The sequence below is a fragment of the Nilaparvata lugens genome, chromosome 6 (genome assembly GCF_014356525.2).
Source record: "Nilaparvata lugens isolate BPH chromosome 6, ASM1435652v1, whole genome shotgun sequence".
NCBI lineage: Eukaryota > Metazoa > Arthropoda > Insecta > Hemiptera > Delphacidae > Nilaparvata > Nilaparvata lugens.
In genome coordinates, this window is record NC_052509.1 from 21,007,613 (window position 1) to 21,029,090 (window position 21,478).

Genomic DNA, 21,478 nt, shown 5'->3' on the forward strand with positions numbered 1-21,478 from the left:
GCCATGGCTTAGTTTAGATATAGTAGGCTGTGGTAGAGCATATTTTCTTTTAGTTCAACGTAACAGTAATCAAGCAACAGTTCAACTTCATTCTATGGAATGGGTGAAAATGATGAGAATTATCTGAGGAGTCAAATAAGAACATCTGTATGCAATAAATAAACTTTATTTTATTCAATAAGCTACAGACGTAACATGATTGGGAAGAAGTTGAATTTATAACAAGGAAGACTAAATTCAAGCCTATGCAATAATTATAGTCTATGTACGATTAGTATGCTATTATTAGTTAACATGTATTAGTAGTAAGCTAAGTATCACAATATAACTTTTGGCAGTGCTGAAATGCAGCATAAATTTGAATTATTTTAAACTTGCACTGCTATTATAATATTTTGATTAAAATCAATTGATCCTCTTTTCATAGAAAAGAGATCAATCCTTTTAGCTTATACATTTTTAATCTATGCTTATATTTTACAAGTGTTTATTACAGTCTATAGACATGCATAATCTAGTAAATTGTTCTCAATTAGAATACTTATCAATTCATGTAATCTATTAATCAGGCACTCAAACTAGTATTTTTTTAAAGTTTCAATTGAACTAATTATAAATGCAATTACCAGTAATAAAATTAGGAATAATCCAGCCTCGCCATTACATTGATGGTATAATTTCGAATAGATAATTAACTTGTACAAATATAAGACTGTACTATTTGAATTGAATAGTAATATATTTCAACATGTGCTATTTTTCATTCCTTGAGATCTCATATTCAAGCTTCTCTGAGATACACTACATTGATTTTATAACTTGCTACATTGCTGATGAATCATAACCTCTTTTGGACAAATTTTTAATCAAAATTCGGGAATGAAATTGTAAGGGCTATCAGCCTGTTTTTTCATTCCAATCATTTTATGATTGTGTTTTTGACTCTGTTGAATAAATAAATAAACTTATAACTGAATATTTATTGACTTGTGCAACTTACTTTCAAATTGGAAGATTTTTTCAACTTGTTGCTTAATTTTTGAAGGATTTCAACAAAATATTGAATTGCAAAAAATTAAAATTCTACACTATTCGAATAGGATAGCACGTGTGATGAACTGTTATAAATTTAAACTATTCCGGATAGCTAGCTTAATATAAGCTTCTTTGACAACCATGCGATTCTATTTAAAAGAATGTCTTGCATAAGTACAGTGGGATTAAGGGCCAAAATTAGAAACCTATTCTAATTCTAATAGACAGTGTACAGTGCATTCTAGTTTTCACAGAATATGTGTCACAAAGATACTCAGAAAGTATCCGTTATTAGTGACTGGAAACTCTGAAGTTGAATATTTTTTAAATTACACTTTTTTACCACACATTACTTATTGCCGACAATTCTATTTTTCTGTAAAAGATCCACAGATTGTTTTTGTTGTTGATCAAATTTATTTCACATTAACCTACTTGATCAGATTTCAATAATTGAATAACTTATCTGATATGTCCTATACAGTCTTTAAAAATTTTGTATTATGATTGAATATCAAAAGGACTGAATATTTATCTCCAATTTTGGAGTTTTGTAAATGATATGAATTTAGTATACTTATCCTATTACCTAGTAATATAATGTAATATTAAATTAGATAGTTTTTTTAGGACTACAAGTAAGTTACTTACATTACAATAGTTTTGGAGAATGCTCAACTTTCAAGAATTGTTTTGTCATAAACTAACTAAACTATTTGAGTACTTACTGCTTTCCAAGTTATTCAAGTGTTAAAAACCTTACTAAATATTAATTGACAAACAAAATTTTATATTGAATTTGCTACAATCTAATTTCATTAGTCATGAGTCATTTTAGACATTATTAGGCTACTGTCTCATTGTAATTTGTACTACGATTATCACTTGAAAATATAATCAACTTGTGAAATAATTGTTTTATTCTTAATCCATACCATGAGTCGTATTTATAATATTGTATTGCTTTTATACAGATTTTTTGTATGGATATGGAGATAAACATTATAGAATGGGCCTACTTGAATTATTTTTGACAAGCAAATTTATGTATACACTGCAATATTACATTTTTTGATAATGCTATGCGCTATTGATCATTTTTCCTATTACATAATTATAATTTCGAAAAAATTATTCCAAGAAGATTGAAAAAAAAAAATAATTTGGAGTTTGTTAGAAGTTATAAGCAAGAAAAGCAACACCAAAATCAAACACTCCAAAAGACGTACAGTAACACAATACACAAAACACTTTTACAGTTTCTACTAGTTATTAATGCTCACTCTTATAAATTACCATGTAAAACTTAATAATTTGGAAAATGGTGTTCAGTACTGCACTATTACTTCATAAGAGTCATCCACCAGCCTGCTTTGATTTATTCTCTTTAACTATTGATTACTTTTCACTGATTCTAACATTAAGTTACATTGGCTACTCGGAAGGCCGCCTGACATGGAAAGAATAGGTAGGCCTACTGTTAAGGTCGAATTGACTTGAAAAATCCTATAATTGGAATATATACTATAGTGAGGTCCACGCAGTATTATGATTAACATTGATGTTGCTATCCTTGTCTATCATTCAACAAAGAATATAGTGATATCCTTTTCTAGCTTTGAAAGGTTGCCAAACCGTATTTTAACAATGTAGAAATATAATTAATTAGCATAATTTATTATCCAATCTCAATTATTTATTTATTTGGTTAGCAAAAACAATACAACGATAGAAAAATAAAAAAAGGCTATAGCCCAAAACTTGTATTAAAATGTATCATTTAATCATTGAAAAATATAATTTCTTGACTAATTAAATACAGTTGTTTATTAAAAGAATGAACAGTTAATTTTACATCAGATATACGGAGAATCGGCAACGCTGTTTCCCATCTCTCTTTACTGTCATTATAACGTGGACCTCACTATAAATATTTTTCACAAAACAGACGAAATATCTTGAAATTCAGCAAATCATTGAAAAACATTGGGAAGAACACTAGAAGTAAAATTTGAAAATCCAATCCATTTTTCCAGGTAAACAAGTCAGTTAGTCCCAACTATTTTTTCAAATGTTGCACACCAACATCTATTAACGATTTATAATAACAACCAAATACCCGTACTTGTGAGTGAATCCACTTCAAAACAACAATCAATATATATCTACATAAAATGTTCACCTAGTAGCCAATGTTTGTGCCAAATCCCTGATCACCAGGAAAAGATCAAAGATAAAACCAAATTTAACAAAGAATAATATAGATGAGTAAGAAAACTGAGCTTGCCAAGAAAGTGAAATAAGAGGCACTGAAGTGACTCCACAGACACTGCAAAGTTGTTAGGTAATTGGCATGGTACACCTCAAAAGAATCATTGTCTCGGACTGACAACATTTCAATCAATTTTACAAATTACGTTCTCAAAAACAACAATCATCGTCAACATGTGTCAAGATGCTACCATTTTTTAAGTAGATAGCCTACTGATATTGACAATGATAAAATTTATCTAATTATACATTATTTTCGTCACGTCGCTATTGTTTTTTGTAATTTATTATTATCATGGAACGTATTAATCTCACACAAGAATTTATAGTTTTAAAATTGTAAAAATCATGAACAAAGCCATATCTTTACAGAATTATAAATATGAGTATCTATATTTATATTATATGATAGAATGACATTCCATCGAAGACTATTTCACTTTTATACTAATTATCTTGAGAAGGTAATAATGATTAATGTTAATCAATAAAACTAGACTTCTCCTTTCTGAGCAAGCAGCTCTCAAGTCGTATTGTATGACTTACCTGGAGAAATTAGTAAGTCAACTTGATATTACTGTAAATTATCATTTATTAATAAAATTACTGAACCACAGCTCATAATGATGAAATTTATTGTGGGATAGAGTATAGATTTTTCCAACATTTTCCTGACGGTGTCAATATGAAATGAAATAGCACTAGTATCTGCAGCGTTTTCTACAAAATAGTATCACAGTCTTCTTCACAGTATTACCGTTATTATACTGAATCACAAGTACCTACATTGAACTCCAGAAAAAATCAAATACTGTTTAAAGCGCAATTTAATTTCTTATATACACCCGGAATAATATTATCAATAGAAATATGGTAACAGTACACTATACTTTTTATAATGGAATACAGTAGTTATAAGGAAAACAATATTGTTATTGATAGTGGAAAAATAATATTCTTTACCAAGAGATAAAAATAATAATAATACTAAAATCTTAATATGGAAGATTGAACTATAACATAATATGTACAACTGTATCTGTAAATTAAAAACTATAAATCATACAATGAATTAATACTGCGCAATCATGGAATAAATAAACAAACAAAGTGCCCAAATATGATTTAACTGTTTCACTGAAGGAAATAACAAAGGTGAAGATATGTGAGGCGTTGAACGTAGAAATGAAAACCGCAATACTTTGGAAAATTTACTAATGTAGTTGTTTAATGCAGATGAAAATAGTTTGGAAACGTTTGAACAGAGGAGTTTCCACAAGTGATAGTTGATAATTATTATTATGTTAGAGTTGACGAATTTTATAACCAATTCAAAACAAGGTACTGTGAATTTGAATTTAATGATCTCACTAAACTTTATAAAGCACTTCTCTCGCTTTACAATAGTAATTTCAAATACTTTTTAAGTCTGGACGCGTTTCAGTGCGCTGGGCCCCATCTTCAGCAGGCAAGGACTACCACTTAATACTCCTAGTACCTAGGTACTTCTTGCCTACTGAAGATGAGGCCCAGCGCCCTGAAACGCTTCTAGACTTAAGAAGTGAGTTGAAATTATTAAAGTGAAAAAGTGTTTCATAAAGTTTAGAGATTACCAATAGTTGAAGTTCAGATGGAAATTGAGGAAAATTTAATTATCTTGTAGAGAAGATAATTATTTGAGCTGGTATTGACAATTCAAAGAATATGATAAGACAACATGCTACATTAGAGAATTTGTGAAGAGCAGATTATGTGAGAGAATAATTGTTTCAAGTGGTTCCAATAATTGTTATAAGGTACCTATCTATAGAGAATAGAAGATTGTCCAATAGTAACAGTTTTGTCGAAACGTGGATTTGTTAGAATGACTTTAACGAGTTGATATGTATAAAACCTGTTTTCAATCAAGAAAGCCGTCTCACAAATTAAGATCAGTAGGCTACATCAATTAGAGCGAAGAGGTCATTTCTATGTACTAACACTGATTCAGCTGAAAAATAAGCTTTTATCACATATATAAGCAGAGATCAGATCCATGCCAATAGTACAGCCAGTCAACATTAACGTGTACAAAGTTAGTCTTCAATACAGAAGTTGAACAAAGCAGAATTGATCGAAAACTGTTATGTTGCTGATTAAATGTTATAAGAGATAAAATGTTTCTATCAGTGTCAGTATCTAGTGGTATGCGTTGAAAATAGTATTAACTAGCCTATCAGTGTATTAATACTTTGAGTGTTAGTGTAAGAGCGGGTTATATTTATGCAATTTGCATATAAATGAGCTAGATTGGAAACAATGTTAGTTTAACACAGCCTATGTTAGTTCTGAACAATCCAAGCAATCAACTCAAAAACAAGAAGAGATAATCACATTGAATAACATTCATTATCGAGATAAATAGTTCATCGACTGGACATAGATGGTTGAAATTCAGTTGTGAGTAGGCTATAGATTTTAAATGATCTATTTGATCACCTTACTACAGCATGACTCAAAAAGTAGACCACGATTTCTTTGATCTACATCCAAACAAATAAATAAAGAATAGAACTGAATATCTCTATAGAGAGGGATGATGGAAACGTTTATCTACTAGAAGAATAGTTGAACTATGTCTATGTTCAAAGTGATCTTTTTAGATCACACTCTTAAAACAATAGGTACTTAAATAGGTACCTTAAGTGCTTAATACTCCCAACAGTATAGTGGATCAAAACGTTTAGTTAGCTGCTGTCAATTTCGATCAGCAATGTAAACTTGTAAAGGTGGTTGAGACTCTATACACAAAATTTATCTCCAATAAAATATCACCAGGCGGAGTTCGAAGTGACTTGGAGGCATGGAGAAGGTACTAAACAACATAATCTTTGAAAAGAAAAATTCCTCTGTGCAAGAAATAAATTTAGTAATTATAATAATTGAGAAAGGGATAAATATATACACACATATATATTCATATAAATACGTTGTAAATTTCAAGTTGTGAAAAATTTAAATTATTGATAATTTTCAGAGGTTTAATTTGTGCATGAGTGATGAGATGAATGAGCTGACGGTGGGCTTCCAAGGACCGGGATGTGATTGGCGGAGCCGGTCACAAATGGTCACCCAAACGATGGAATAACCATCGATCGTCGCTTATCTAATCTGAGTGATTATAAGCGCACTAGCCGCAGGGTCAATCATTTCCTCGGAAGATTTAGCCTCCCTTGAAAGAAGTGATACACTTTTTGAATCACTCTGTACAAGAAGAAATCTATCAATATTTCAAGCATTTGACCATGTAGACCTTCTTAGCTTTCTTGAGGTTTCTTCTAGACCTATTCTGACCTTTACCTTTGGAAGGTGTGCGAGGTTGACTAGGTGGAGGCGGTGGAGGTGGAGGCGGCGGTGGAGGCGGCGGCGGCGGCGGAGGAGGAGGCGGTGGTGGTGGATCTTCAGGTTTGATGTTCTCTTCGTTTTCAGTGGCAGTGTGAGTTGGAGTGGTTTGCTGTTTGGAGTTGCACATACAGTTTGTGAAGGAGGCCAGCAGAGTCTCTTTCATGTGTTGGATGGCTGGCATCAGCACTGGGTTGCCGAACAGGGGAATGGGTTCGGTGAGCTGGTAGCCCAGTTTCTCATAGAAACCAACCTTGTCACGTGTCGTCAGGTAGATGTAGTCCATGTCAAACCTGTAACAATCGTTCAAATGAATCTCCAATTGACTTGAAATTGATCTGATTTGAAATTTTCCATGGATAATAGCATAAATTTCTAATTAATTCTCATCTTAACTCGACCTGAAATGTTATGTGACTATAATAAGACATAGTATCTAATTCACTTTACATCAGAACTTACACTTTTGTTAAATCCGGACATATTTCAAGACATTGTACCCATCTTCAGCGTACAACCCTCATTCTTGGGGAGCATACTGGTACTCCTTGAAGTACATCCATATTACATAAAAAAATGAGTACCGTAACATACTGTAATACTGTTGTAGAATTTAATACTGAATTAGAATCACCAAATTTCTAAATCGCTTTTTATTATTTTAGAATTTTATAGTTGAATAATATTTGATTGATAGAATTGTACTGTGTTCTATTGCACCATTACTGAATCACTTTCGTGCCTTATAACCGAAAATTTGACGGAAAATTAGTTTTACAATGAACTGTACAAAATTTCATACAATGATGGATAAATGAGATAGATTGATTTGTATGATCAACCACTGTATTTTATTCTCAGAATTAAACATCAGTTTAAAGTGAGTAGTTGAATTTTAATTCTAAATTGCTGTAGATTGTTGAACGGTACGTATATTAATGTATTACTGTATTATAGTAAGACACTTTTCCTAATGAAAGAATATAGTTATGTATCAAAATGATCAACTGTTGCATTGAGCATTGTTTATTTCATAACGAGCGAACCAATGAATGTAAAAAATAAGGCATTCGTGAAAAACAAATCAATCGTTGACTGAAGTAACGTTACTTGAAAACGGTAAACTACAATAAATTTCAACGGAATTTGTTATTTCTCCAAATATTATTCTTAAACATTGTACAAGATTAATTTATAAGATAAGAAGGTGAGGAAACTACTTCTCGAACATTTTTTCAATGAAGTGAGATCGCATTATCAATAATAAGAAACTTTACATTAATTCTCACCTCTTTATGAATATTTCTGTCTCATCCATTAAAAATTTCCCCCATCCTTTCCCGCGATGCTTTTTCTGCACCAGCACTGCAAACCCAAAGGCAAAATGAAAATCAATGTTTTTATCATAAATGCTTTTTAAAAACAAACAACAAGAAAATTCAATTCCTTTTTTTGCTCATGGTGTAGAATCCTGTTGGAGGAAAGCCAAAAATGTATTAATAATTATAGAGACTGTTGAATACTACTTTGCTGAGAATGTTCAGAGCTAATTATATTGGTGGGAGAATAAAATACTTCTAATCCCAATTTGTTACTGTGAGCTACAGTTCCATTTCTGACTATTTCTACGCTCTCTGTAACAACACAACTTATAAACTCTATTTAGACTCTGCTGATGTCAGATTTCACTTTACACCATTTTATTAGTTGATTCAAGTACGACATAGCTAAGGACAACAATAGATAAAGACCAGGCGATTACACTATTGCCAACTTCACTTAGGTTGTTACTATGCGTACTCCAATTAAATTAAGGCGTGCATCACAATGTGAGCTTGCTCAGCCTCATTTTTATAAGATTTAACAAGAGATTTAACCGTTTGAACTAGATTAAACCGTTGGTTACAAGCTAAATATAGGCTACTTTTCTCTGATATTTTTATCATTCATCATGACTTAATTTATTTAGAATAAAATGTGCCTACGGTTAAAAGCAAATTCAGCATCACCAATGATTGGGGCTTATATTGTATGTTAGCTAAGTGAACTGAGCTGCTCCAAGTAATTTCTTTTCCAATGGAAAAACTTAAAGCACCTACGAAGTTGATCTGATTATGTGATTAAATACAGTTGTGGCTGTAAGCTGAGAAAACTTCTATAAGATTGTTTTATCCTATGCTGTGAGGTTATTGGTCTCCCCAAAATAACAGAAATAGTCTTTCAAATAATTCATGGAGAGGAGATAGAATAATCTAATATCTTACCTGATTCGATCATACAGGCGTTGGGTATCGACAATATTCTTGAAACTTTACTATGTCCAACAACTTTTGACTTATAGACAAGTATAAGTGAGGTGGGTAGCTTGTCACATGATGACTCAAGGCTAAGCAGTCTGAAACAGGAAAAATTGATCTATTAAGTCATTCCAAAAATGTTAGTATGAAACATTTCACTGAAAAAAATGTGCAAGAATTTTTATTTTTGGAATATCTTAATATATCCAATGTCTCGATTGAAGACTAGGCCATTCCTGAATAGATCGCGTCAGTCAGTATACTTCAACATGAAGAAAAAAAACACTGGTCGAACAGACCACACTTTACTTTATCATGATGGCAGTGTCACAGATCACAAGTATTTCCATTAAAAAAGTCACTGATATCATGAAAGCTCTTTTCAATCAGCCACTTGGACAAGGAGGGCGTGAAGACATTCACCGGACGCGCCCTCACCGGCTCAGGCAAGTTGTTAAACATCCTCAGCGCCAGCACAGGAAAACAGTCCTCCACCTTGGACAAACGACAGCGTGGCACATCCAAATTTGTCCTTCGAGTGTTGTAGGAGTGCACTTGCTTCTCCAATGTAATGTTGTGATGTTACTCCTCACATATAGCAGTGAAGCAAAGATGTAGTGTCCACAAACTGTGTGGATGCCCCGAAAACCATACCTGGAGAGCTTTTCCAGTAGGATCCTGGGAGACACACAATCGAAAGCCTTAGTCAGGTCACACAGCACCAGGCTAACTGAACTCTTTTCCTCGAAAGCCTTATAGATTCTGTCCACTAAAGAGAGTGTAGCTGATGTAGTTGAACTCCCCCTTCTGAATCCATGCTGAACGTCTCATGCTGAACAGACTATGCTTTACAGATATATACCATGCAATAGATTTTGAGTTTAGGCTATTAAGTGACTGAAATTTTTTCTTCAGAATCTATAATCCTACAAAATTCAATACTCTTTAAAATACTCAATCACCAAATAAACTAGTTAACCACTGTTTTTTTTTTAATGTTTAAAAAACTATTGGAGAACTTGAAACCGGTTTTATTAGAGCTGGAGGAAGGTTGAGTGTGAGATTGATTAATAATGTAATTGAGGAGTGATTAGATTGAGAGAGAGAATATAGATGTCATTATGAGATTTTTCAATAGAGTGAGATTGTTTTCGTGAATTTGCGTTTCTATTTAATAATTATCCTTTAACAGGGCCCAGGACCCTAAAAACCTGGTGGTGGCAGCGCTACCGGAGAGCACTGTCATACTCGCCACGCACGCCACAAGTTGTGTGATTCCTCATCAAACTCTAACTAAGATTCAACTATTTTAGTACCGTACCTATAAGCTTGATATTGTAGCCACAAAAAAATATTTATGAAGCAAGGAAAATTATTATTTTTCACTATCTAATCATTCAAAATCAACAACAATGTAGTACATGGTTGAATCGTCTTGACACTCTCTATCGATATTAAGTAACTAGCTGGCCCGGCGAACTTCGTACCGCCAAATAGTTAATGCATCTCATGACAAACTTTAGCTGGATGCACACCTGAGGAGGCGCGATGCGGCATTATGCATCCAGGTGCTTCTTGGTTTGAATGGAAGAACTCACACACTGAATCAGACATGGCGTGAAACGGTGCGATAGAGCAATCTCCAAAAGATCAACACTTTATCTCTTTTCTGTAAAGGGCTACTTGTAATATAAATATGAAGAAAAATAAAAATCTCAATACCCTTTTCTTTCAGCAGTATTTATTTATATTTACTTCATATCACTTGAAAATGGCATAAATGTCCGAAACATGTTGTGATAAAATATTTCAAAAAAGGTACTGAGATTTTTATTTTTCTTTATATTTAGATCAACACTTTGTATCACCAAGCCGCGCCTCCTCAGGTGTGCTTAGCCTTAGCTTAATCTGATGCACTATATTTTTATGAAAATTATCCAACAATCAGTATTTACATTTATATTCCTATGTGCTTAGTTAGTTGTGCAGCAGTTTATTATTTTTAGTTATACTTGAATGCAGCTTGCTGGGAATTGAATGGTATAGCCTACTTCTTTGTTGCTGATTTTCCCGTGCTTATTCTAAATTTAGAGTTTTCGAGTTCTACGACCCAAGTTTGGACGTCATTCGTTCCGCGGCATGATTAAGAATTAACATTTTGTGGATCAGTAGAAAGAAAATAGAAAAACTGATCTACCAACGGCTGTTGGATGACGCAATGATTATAACAGCTGATTTTTTTCTGTGTGTGGCCAGCTCACTAATCTTCTCCCATAAGGATTACATGCAAACTTTGAAGGACCATAGGAAAAAGTCCTGAAGTTGGATTATTAATTTGATAAGCCATAAACCTGATCCTGAACATAACGAACAAAACTAAAAAAAATTATCAAATTTGGTGAACACATAAAAAATTTATTGAATGTCAAAATTTGAGGCTCGATTTTTATTTATATAGATATGTAGGTGAATGCTGGATTCCGTAAATCCAATACCTACTACTACTACTAAGTAATAGTAGGTATTGGTAAACCTCATGATAGACAGCAATAAGAAAACTATAGGATACTTTTACACTTTTTTTAAAGAAAACCGGTTTAACATAGGCTATAAAGCCTCATTACATTTCCACACAATTTTTGGTTCAAGTAATAGTAAGTGTAGGCTATGGATATTTATGGACTTAATGCTTCGATTCTGAAAATAGCAGCTGATAAAATAAGTGAGGTACCGACTTTTTTATTTAATGATTGTATTATTGATGCTTTTATCTATCCTGAAAAGTTGAAAAATGTAATGATTTTGCCTATAGCCTACATAAAAAGGGTTCTAGAAAGGATAAAAGTAGCTTCAGGCCAATTGCTATTGTAGGTACCTGTTTTCTCCAAGGTTTTTGAGACTCTGATTCATGAACAGATGTCATCTTATTTTGAGTCCAACAATATATTCACACATGAGAAATTTGGTTTCAGGGCTCTGGTAGAAGCACAAATTATCCTAGGCCTATTGTAGGTGTTGTTAGTCGGGCTATAAGCAACTTGGACTCAGGTGATTCTGTGAGCCTGAGGTTATACGATTTTTCAAGAGCTTTCGACACTGTTCAACGCCATATTTTGGGAGATAAACTGGGTTTCTATGGCTTCACACCAGGCGCAGTATGACTTGTATTATCATATTTGACTGACAGGAATCAGTTTGTATACATGGGGTTTTATCAAATGGCATATTGGTAGAGTTTGACGTGCCTAAGGGCTCTATTTTAGGCCCTATTCTCTTCAATATCCATATAAATGATTTGCTGAATGATCTTGAAAGAGTACGAAAATATAGTTATTGTATTCTAAAGGACTGGTGTGCAGCTAATAATCTGTCTCTTAATGATGACAAAACCGGTGATTTGTTTGATTTTTAATTTCAGAAAGCGGAAGGATGCTACACCACTCAAGTTTCTAGGTGTTATGATTGATTCATGTCTGTCATGGGAGGCGCACATTGGTTTTTTGTCAGTTAAACTCTCTAAGGACTATGTATGCTTTGCAGACCATGTGTAATACTGTTGATAGGCCTGTGCTGATGAATCCTATCCTAACTACTAAACGAGCAACTTCTGTTTATATGTTTGTATTTCACCGGATCTCGAAAACGGCTCTAACGATTCTCACGAAATTCAGAACATAGTAGGTTTATGATATAAAGATTCGATTGAACTAGGTCTCATCCCTGGGAAAACTTGCTGTAGGACAATGAAAGGATAATTATTATTCATCCTTGGAAAAACAGCTGATAATAATTATTTCGTCGTCTGTTGATGATGGAAGTGAGTGAGTGAGTTCATGTGTGTGAGACTGTGTCAAAATTATGACTCAGCTGTTGAACTTTTGTAATCATTCAATCAGGTACTTGATGCCGGTTGAAAAAAAGCCGGATTTGCAGTAGATCCATCTTTTTGAAATGGTCTTCTCTAATTTGGTTCACATGAAATTAATCAGGATTAAAATTTAACCGGATTTTGTGGAACCGGGCCTTTGTGAGGGAAATTTTTGCATTCATAAATTTCATTTAATCGTAATTTAATGTGCTTCGATAAAACATTTCTGTATGAACTATAAATGTTATTAAAATTTCTTCTTTCGTAATAATTGTTTTATGCTTTTGTACTCCAGAGCGAAGCAAGGTCTCCGATATTATCTATTACGCACACAGTCAGTCTCCTATCATTTATGGAGTAATGCATTGCGCTAATAGTGTTAAAGCCAATTCAATCTTTGTTAGAGCCAACGTAATGGGCTTCAAATCACGTTACTTAGTAGCTCAAAATAAAGTCGTTACCTTTAAGAAGCTTCTCGTACAAGGATGGCGGGTTCGCAGTGGACTGTAACAGCGGTTTTCTCGTTCGGGTAGGCGGTAGCACGTTATTGTAATAAGAAAACACTTGCACTGGCTGGGGGGAAAACATGGGCCCATGTCGCAGTGAAGAGGTCGTACATTTATAAGTTCTTTGAAAGGGAGGAAAAATTGGTAGCGTTAGTGCACGTTTTAGAACAAGCCATCTTGACAAAGCGGAAACGGGCGAAGTAGTAGTGGGGAGTGGAACAAGCCGAGAGAGAGAGCAGTGCCATCTACAATGGGCTTGGCGATATCATTGCGGCTGATGGCAGTGGTATGTTAGATGGCCATGGGTGAGCGTGGTTGATTCAAAACACACAGCCAACTTACCGACAGATATAAGAGGGAAACTGCCGAAGTTATATTGGCGGTAACATACCCCCCCTCAAAAACGAACAGTTTTTCATAGCGGTGGAAACAATCTCCAGCGGGTCGGTGACAATACACAGTGAGAGCGTTGCACAAATGACCAGAAAGGTGGCGCAGACAGGAACAGTGGTGTAGCTAGGAGCAGCGGTGTAGACAGAAGTAGCAGTGTAGACAGGAACGGCGGTGTAGACAGTAGCAGCGGTGTAGACAATAACAATCCTCATGGATGTGAGCGAGGCGGTCTTCATGCGGTGTGTGCGGTAACTTGTAGAAGGTTTCAAATGAAGCGGTGAACTTTGCGTATGTCTCGAACAATGTTCCCAGATGCGCATTTGATAGTGACTACACGTACTAGTCCATCTTTACCAGGGTGTAGCGCAATAATCCTGCCTAACGGCCAGCTGAGAGGAGAGGTGTTGACAGATTTGATTATGACCAAATCGTTAAGTTGCAAGTTTCTTTCAGCGGTTTTCCATTTTGTGCGATTGATCAAGGTGCATAGGTACTCCTTGGACCAGCGATTCCAGAAATATTGGGTCATTTGGTTTGTAAGTCTCCAGCGGCGTGCGACCAATAGTTCCTTTGTCTCTATGGGTTGCGGTGGTGCGGTAAGAGGTCTACCAATTAGGAAGTGCCCGGGAGTGAGCACAGAGGCAGCTTCAGCAGGTTCAGAGGACAATTCTGTAAGCAGTCGACTATTTAGAATACTTTCAATTCTAACAAAAATGGTGTCATACTCTTCGTATGTAAGAGCTGTGTCCCCAATACAGCGGTGTAGCAGTGTTTTGGCGGATTTGACGGCGGCTTCCCATATGCCTCCTTGATGCGGAGCATAAGGGGGAATGAACTTCCAGTTTATGCCGTAGTTAGACAGAAAGCACTTCACTTCAGAGGGCATCATCTTCAAGAGTTTTTCTAACTCATACATTTTTCTTGCGGCGGATGTGAAAGTCTTAGCATTGTCTGAAAACAGAGTGTGCGGTGCACCTCTGCGGGCAATAAATCGGTGTAGAGCGAAGATGAAGTTGTTGACAGACATCGAGGACAGGAACTCTAGATGAGTAGCTTTGGTGGTCAAACATACAAATATGCACAGATAACCTTTTGTTGTTTGTGTGCGTTTCAATAAAGATGTTTTGCATGAGAAAGGACCAGCAAAGTCCAAGCCAGTTAAATTGAATGGTCTATTGGCGGTGACTCGTTCAGCAGGTAGCGGGGCCATACGTTGCTGTAGGTTGGTGTGGCAAAAGCGGTTACAAATGACACATTGATGTATTATGCGGCGAACTTGATTGCGGGCAGAGATTATCCAATACTGTTGGCAAACAGCTGCTTGTGTGGTGCGGGGACCGGCATGACAATTTTGAAGATGTATGTGTCGAATGATGAGTGAGGATACATGCTCATTTTTCGGCAGCAATAATGGATTTCTAGCTTCACTAGAAATCGGAGCGTGCTCAAGACGACCAGATAAGCGTATCAAATCGTAATCATCAATGTACGGTTGCAACGTTAGTAGATGCTTAGGACATTTTCCAGCTTTCAACTCTGTTATTTCCTTCTGAAATTTATCCCGTTGCACAACATGAACAATGAGTTTTCTAGCTATTTCAGCTTCACAGGCGGTGGTGTCAATTGAGGCAGGCGTTTCACAGGTTTCAATCTGTTTGACTATTTTGCAGCGATATTCATAACGGGCTGGTTTGATGCGGTTGACAAATCTTAGTATGTAGACAAAAATACGACATAGCTTTCCAAATTTGGATACACGTTCTATAGCGGTATACAAACAATTCTCAATTGGTTCTTCAACAGTAGCAAGAATGTACAGCGGGTTAGTTTTCATCTCAGGTATAATGTTGGAAACAAGATGATTGGACACGGGAAAGTCAGTGGCGAGACAACGAAACGCATTGGTAGTGTGCCACCAATCATGGCAGGAGACAATTTCAGCGGGAGTCAAGCCTCTCGAAGCAATATCTGCACAGTTGTTAGCAGAAGTAACGTGATGCCATGACTCAAGTTTTGTTAACTGAGTAATTTGCTGTACTCTGTTGGCAACAAAAATCTGCAATTTGTATGTGGGTGTGTTGATCCAATCCAAGGCAGTCTTGGAATCGGTGTAGAGTCGAATTTCTTGTAAATCATATTCGGACAGCGTAGGTAAGATGGCGGATAGTAAACGAGCAAGCAGCAAACAACCCATCAATTCCAGGCGTGGAATTGTCATAGTTTTCAGCGGGGCGACATGACTTTTGGCGGCTATGAGACGGCAGTTAACATATCTATTTTCAGTCTCTTCATGAATATATATACAAGCAGCAAACCCCTTTTCGGAGGCATCGGCGAATCCAAGCAGCCGGGTAGTAGAGCGGTTACAGGCGAGTAAACGCGGGATTACAACATTGTCCAAACGGGAAATTTCAGCGGTAATCAGCTCCCAATGAGCTCGAAGTGAGGCTGGAACCTCAGTGTCCCAAGCTAATTGCTGAGACCACAGCGTGTGCATGAATAGCTTGAACAGCATTATGAGAGGAGTGAGCCACCCAAGGGGGTCGTAGACTCGAGCGATGAATGATAGAACGGTTCTTTTAGTGATTTGCCCATTAAAAGGAGAAATGAAATAGCGAAAGTTGTCCGCGAGCGGGCTGTAGACAATTCCAAGAACTTTTGCAGTAGCGTTGTCATCAAACATACAATCTTGATTTTCCAAAAATTCTGCAGGCAAGTTAGCGATCAATTCAGGAGTATTAGAGTTCCATTTCCGAAGTTCAAAGGAGCCAAGCGACAATAACTCAATCAGTTCAGAAATAAGCGTTTGTGCTTCAGAAAAATTGTTACTTCCTCCCAGCAGGTCATCAACATAAGTTTGACTTGTTAAAACTTTACTTGCCAGAGGGAATGCTTCTCCTTCATCCTTGACAAGTTGTTGCAATGTGCGTTGCGCTAAATAAGCACTGGAAGTAAGCCCATAGGTTACGGTTTTAAGTTCAAATTCTTTTGCAGGTTCATGATAATTAGGTTTCCAAAAAACATGTTGGTGACGGCAGTCTTCAGGCCTTAACAAAATCTGGCGATACATCTGCTTGCAATCAGAAAGGACAATGTACTTGTAAGTGCGGAATTTGGTCAATACTTGAATAATATTGGACTGCAGTTTTGGCCCTGGTAACAAATTCTCATTTAGTGAATGCCCATTGGTATCCTTGCTGGAAGCATTAAACACCACCCTGATTTTCTGAGTGGGGTCCTTATTTTTAAAAACTGCATGGTGTGGAATCACATAGTCAGAAGCGGATTTGGCAAGTTCCAAATGGCCAAGCTCATGATATTCTGTCATGAAGTTGTCGTATTTCTTCTTTAGTTCCGAAGAATTTTCCAAGCGTTTTAATAATCCAAGGTGACTTCGATAAGCTTGCTTGTGGTTTGAAACAAGAACAGGCGCGCTAGGCTTGAAGGGGAGTGCGACTACATATCTGCCTTCATCATTGCGGTAGGTAGTGGACTCATAGAGCTGTTCACAGAGTTCATCTTCAGGTGATAAGAGTTTCGCATTTATTTGGACATCTTCAGTCTCCCAATACTTGTTCATGACCTCAGCAAGCGGTTCTTCGCGGGCAAACATGGTGCAGATAAGTTGCATCTGATGAAGCGGAGCAGGCGAGTCCTCAATATTTAGCTTTCCACTCAGAACATAGCCAAATATAGTGGCGAAGGCAGCGGGATTTCCTGGTATAATAGCATTGGCGGAAGAAACAAATACATTAGGATAAATGTCAGCTCCAATCAAGAGGTCTATCCTATTGGGTTGGTCAAAACCAGGGTCAGCGAGATCCAAATGTGAAAGTGAGGTTTTGAGCTCACTGCTGATTGGAAAAGCGGGTAGGTCACCAGCTATTTGCTCTAAGACAAGGGCTTCAGTTTGGAGAAAGGTGTTAAACTGCGGTCGAGATAGCAGTGTCAAATGAGTGGTACCTTTTACAGCGGTCGCTTGTTCAGAGATACCATTAATCTGAATGCGTGCGGGCATGATGGTGATACCAAGTTGCTGGGCAGCTCGGGTAGTGATAATCGATCTCATGGAGCCACAATCCAATACAGCACGTAGTAATTGTGATCGGTTGTATTGATCAACAACGGCAACGATAGCGGTGCCCAGTAAAGCAGAAGCGTGTACAGCTTTCACTTGTGCACAGCCACTGAAGGTGTCCGGCATGCCGGTGGATGAACTGCGGGTTGGGGTTGAGATATTGGTCACAGGCGCTGTGCCAAAAGGTGACGAAGAAGACCGTGAGGGACTGGCCGTGTTTTGCGGGATTCTCGAATCGGTACAACATGAATTACTTACATATTGTGATGAGTGTATGTCATCGGTAAACCGCTGTGTTGACATTGGTTCAAATCCTGGTGGCGGGGAGCGACAGCTAGCACCTCCAGAGGTGGAAGCTGGTTGGTAACTAGATATGGTAGGCCTATTATGAGAGCCAGAAGGGTAGCGATCTGGTCGGCGTTCAGCAATTAAAAAGGATTGTGAACTCTCATTATTTTTGCATAGCAGGGTATGGTGATGGATTGATTTACATGCACGACAAGAGGACAGTGAATTGCATTTGGCTTTGAGGTGGGACCCGAGGCATCCGAAGCATCTGCGGTTTTGCTTGACAATATCCATTCGTTTGTTGATAGGTTCCTTCCTAAAGCGCTCACATTTGTACAATGGATGAGGAATGTTGCATAGTACACACAGATTGCTGCCACTTTTGTTTTCAGTAAATTGCGGTTTTACTACTTGTGAATGATCTTCAGTCTTCACTTTTGCGGTTGGTATAGCGGTGTAACTAGCACTAGATAACTGTTCGCTCACCTCATTGATGGCGGTTACCTCCAGCGATTTTTCTTGGTTGGAAATGAATTTCATCAGGTGGTCAAAAGCAGGTAAGTCGTCAGGGCCCAAAGAATTCTCAAATTTGGCTCTTACAGCGTTAGGCAATTTCTGAAGGCAAATCATTGTTATTAAGAAATCAGCATGGTTCAATTTCAAATTAAATAGTGATTGCTTAGCTGAGCCTAATTCAATGGCAAAATGTCTAAGTACTTCAACAAGACTGCCCTTCGGCTGAAAGTTTGTGATTTTGCTGTATAAGGCATAAGCTCGATAGCGTTTGTAGTCATATCGGTTATGCAAACTTTTGAAGGCAAGCTTGTATGCATTTTCAGTGTCAGCAAATTTTTGAACTAAGCACAAGGCGTCTCCACGTAAATAGGATACAAGTAGATAGTATTTTTCATCATTTGAAAAGTCTTTGCAATTATGTACAGCCGCTTCAAATACGTTTTTAAAGGAAGCCCATTGCTCCATGTCTCCAGAGAATACTGGGATGGACAATTGCGGCTTGATAAAATTTGACGCTTTAGATTCAGTAGGAGTGCAGGTATTTACTTCTTCTTTTAATTTAATTTGATCAAAAGTGTCTTGAAATTCCTTTTGAACGTTATCGAATTCGGTCAAAGTAGCTAAAGGCATTTCATCACGTTGTAGGTTGTTAAAATCATCAGCTAATTTTTCAAATTTTTTGTTTAAGTCCAAATAATAATCGCATAATTTTATCGGTATTTCAAATTCATATTTGTTGGCTAAAGCGCAAAGCGACAGCTGAGTGCGTTTTAGCTTGTTGAGCAAGAGTACCTCGGCCATTTCAGCGAAATAACATTCAAAAACAGTTCAAAAAATAATTTTGTAAACAAAATTTTGAGGCTAGGTTGATGTTTCAGTAAAATCGATAGTCGATAGTCGATATCTCGATGATTGATGACGGTTAATGATCGATATTTCGATAGTCGATGCTTGCACGCTACTGATTCGATTCATCTAACCTCAACCTTGAGAAATTCGAAGAATGCGAAAATAATTGAAGATTCATCCATAGGTCGATCGTAATAATTTCATGCGGCTCGGTTGGACCAGAATCGTGTTAGAGCCAACGTAATGGGCTTCAAATCACGTTACTTAGCAGCTCAAAATAAAGTCGTTACCTTTAAGAAGCTTCTCGTACAAGGATGGCGGGTTCGCAGTGGACTGTAACAGCGGTTTTCTCGTTCGGGTAGGCGGTAGCACGTTATTGTAATAAGAAATCACTTGCACTGGCTGGGGGGAAAACATGGGCCCATGTCGCAGCGAAGAGGTCGTACATTTATAAGTTCTTTCAAAGGGAGGAAAAATTGGTAGCGTTAGTGCACGTTTTAGAACAAGCCATCTTGACAAAGCGGAAACGGGCGAAGTAGTAGTGGGGAGTGGAACAAGCCGAGAGAGAGAGCAGTGCCATCTACAATGGGCTTGGCGATATCATTGCGGCTGATGGCAGTGGCATGTTAGATGGCCATGGGTGAGCGCGGTTGATTCAAAACACACAGCCAACTTACCAACAGATATAAGAGGGAAACTGCCGAAGTTATATTGGCGGTAACAATCTTTGTCCTTGAAGAGAGCTATTAGAATTATGTGTGATTTGCCTTTCAACGCTCATTGTAGACTACATTTTATAGAACTTGGATTGCTGACATTGCCGTCACTGTATGTTTTTAACATTTTATTGTGTTACCGGTATGTGAAAAAAATGTATAATAATACAAAACCATCAACATAATTTAAATACACGAAATAGACATAGACTTAGAATTCCAAAATATAGTCATTCCAAATCCAAGAAAACTGACACTTCATGTTAATAAAATTATAAAACTCCACACCATACAAATCAAAGCTACTAGCATTAGATAAATTTAAAGATAAAATATGTATTACCGTAGTTAATCAATGTGTTACACAGTAGATAATTTCTTTTCTATAAACTGGGTACCATTTCTCTTATGATATACCTAAAGAGTAAATTGTGATCTATGTTTTACATGACTTGTTAGTTTTATTTTTGTATTTAAAGAATGACTAATGATTAATAGTGATTTAAAAAGGATGTATTTTATTGACGAGGTTGGTGTATTTTTTGTGAATATTGAATGACTAATAAAATTCTATTCTATTCCACAAATAAAAACTCAAATTCTTTTTAGCGAAAAGTAAAAGCAGAGTAATTGGTTAAATCTATTTTTAATTTCATTAGTAATCTTCTTTTCCTCCTTTTGTAAGAGTAGCCTCGTCTTTTGGTAATTAAATCACTTTTTAAATTTTGAAATAGGCTTTATTTTTAAAAATAGTTTAACAAGTTCAACATAGAGCTAGACTATAATATATTTTTTTAATGATCCAACCAACCTTGCTTCCTTTTTCTTAGGCCATTGAGAATTTAATAACTTAACACATTGATCAATATACTCCTCCTTATATTTGTGAAGTTCATATACTTGCAAGTGATACATTTGTAGGTCATCCATTCTTTCTCAAATCCTTTTGATTTTATACTGACACTTGCACTACAACCAGTTTTCATTCTTCACAATAAGCAACAAAGATATTCAAATAAAAAATAGGTCTGGATGCTAATAAAAGCACTTATTCTACAAACTATATTTGCAAAGTAGACTATAAAACTCTTTGTAATAATGTGTAGACAATGGATAAAATTGTATTTGAATAAACTTAGACATGTTCTTGAACCGATAGAAAGAAAGTTGATGAAAATAAAAACAAATTAGAGATCTAAAATAATCTGACACTATGACACTGACACTGACACAAAACTGACGTACAGAACAGAGAGAAACGTATGAAATGAACGGAATGT

At 36.2% G+C, this 21,478-nt stretch overlaps 1 protein-coding gene across 1 annotated transcript; it reads right to left on the reverse strand.

The window, feature by feature from the left end:
• Window positions 1-150: 150 nt before the first annotated feature.
• LOC111048256 (N-alpha-acetyltransferase 80) lies at window positions 151-21,473 on the reverse strand. The gene is made up of 4 exons (XM_022334129.2): window positions 21,010-21,473; window positions 8,952-9,082; window positions 7,977-8,052; window positions 151-6,980 (listed from the first exon to the last, which is right to left on the reverse strand). The coding sequence occupies exons 1-4, from the start codon at window positions 21,126-21,128 to the stop codon at window positions 6,569-6,571; spliced, it is 738 nt and encodes a 245-aa protein (XP_022189821.2). The 5' UTR covers window positions 21,129-21,473; the 3' UTR covers window positions 151-6,568.
• Window positions 21,474-21,478: the final 5 nt, after the last annotated feature.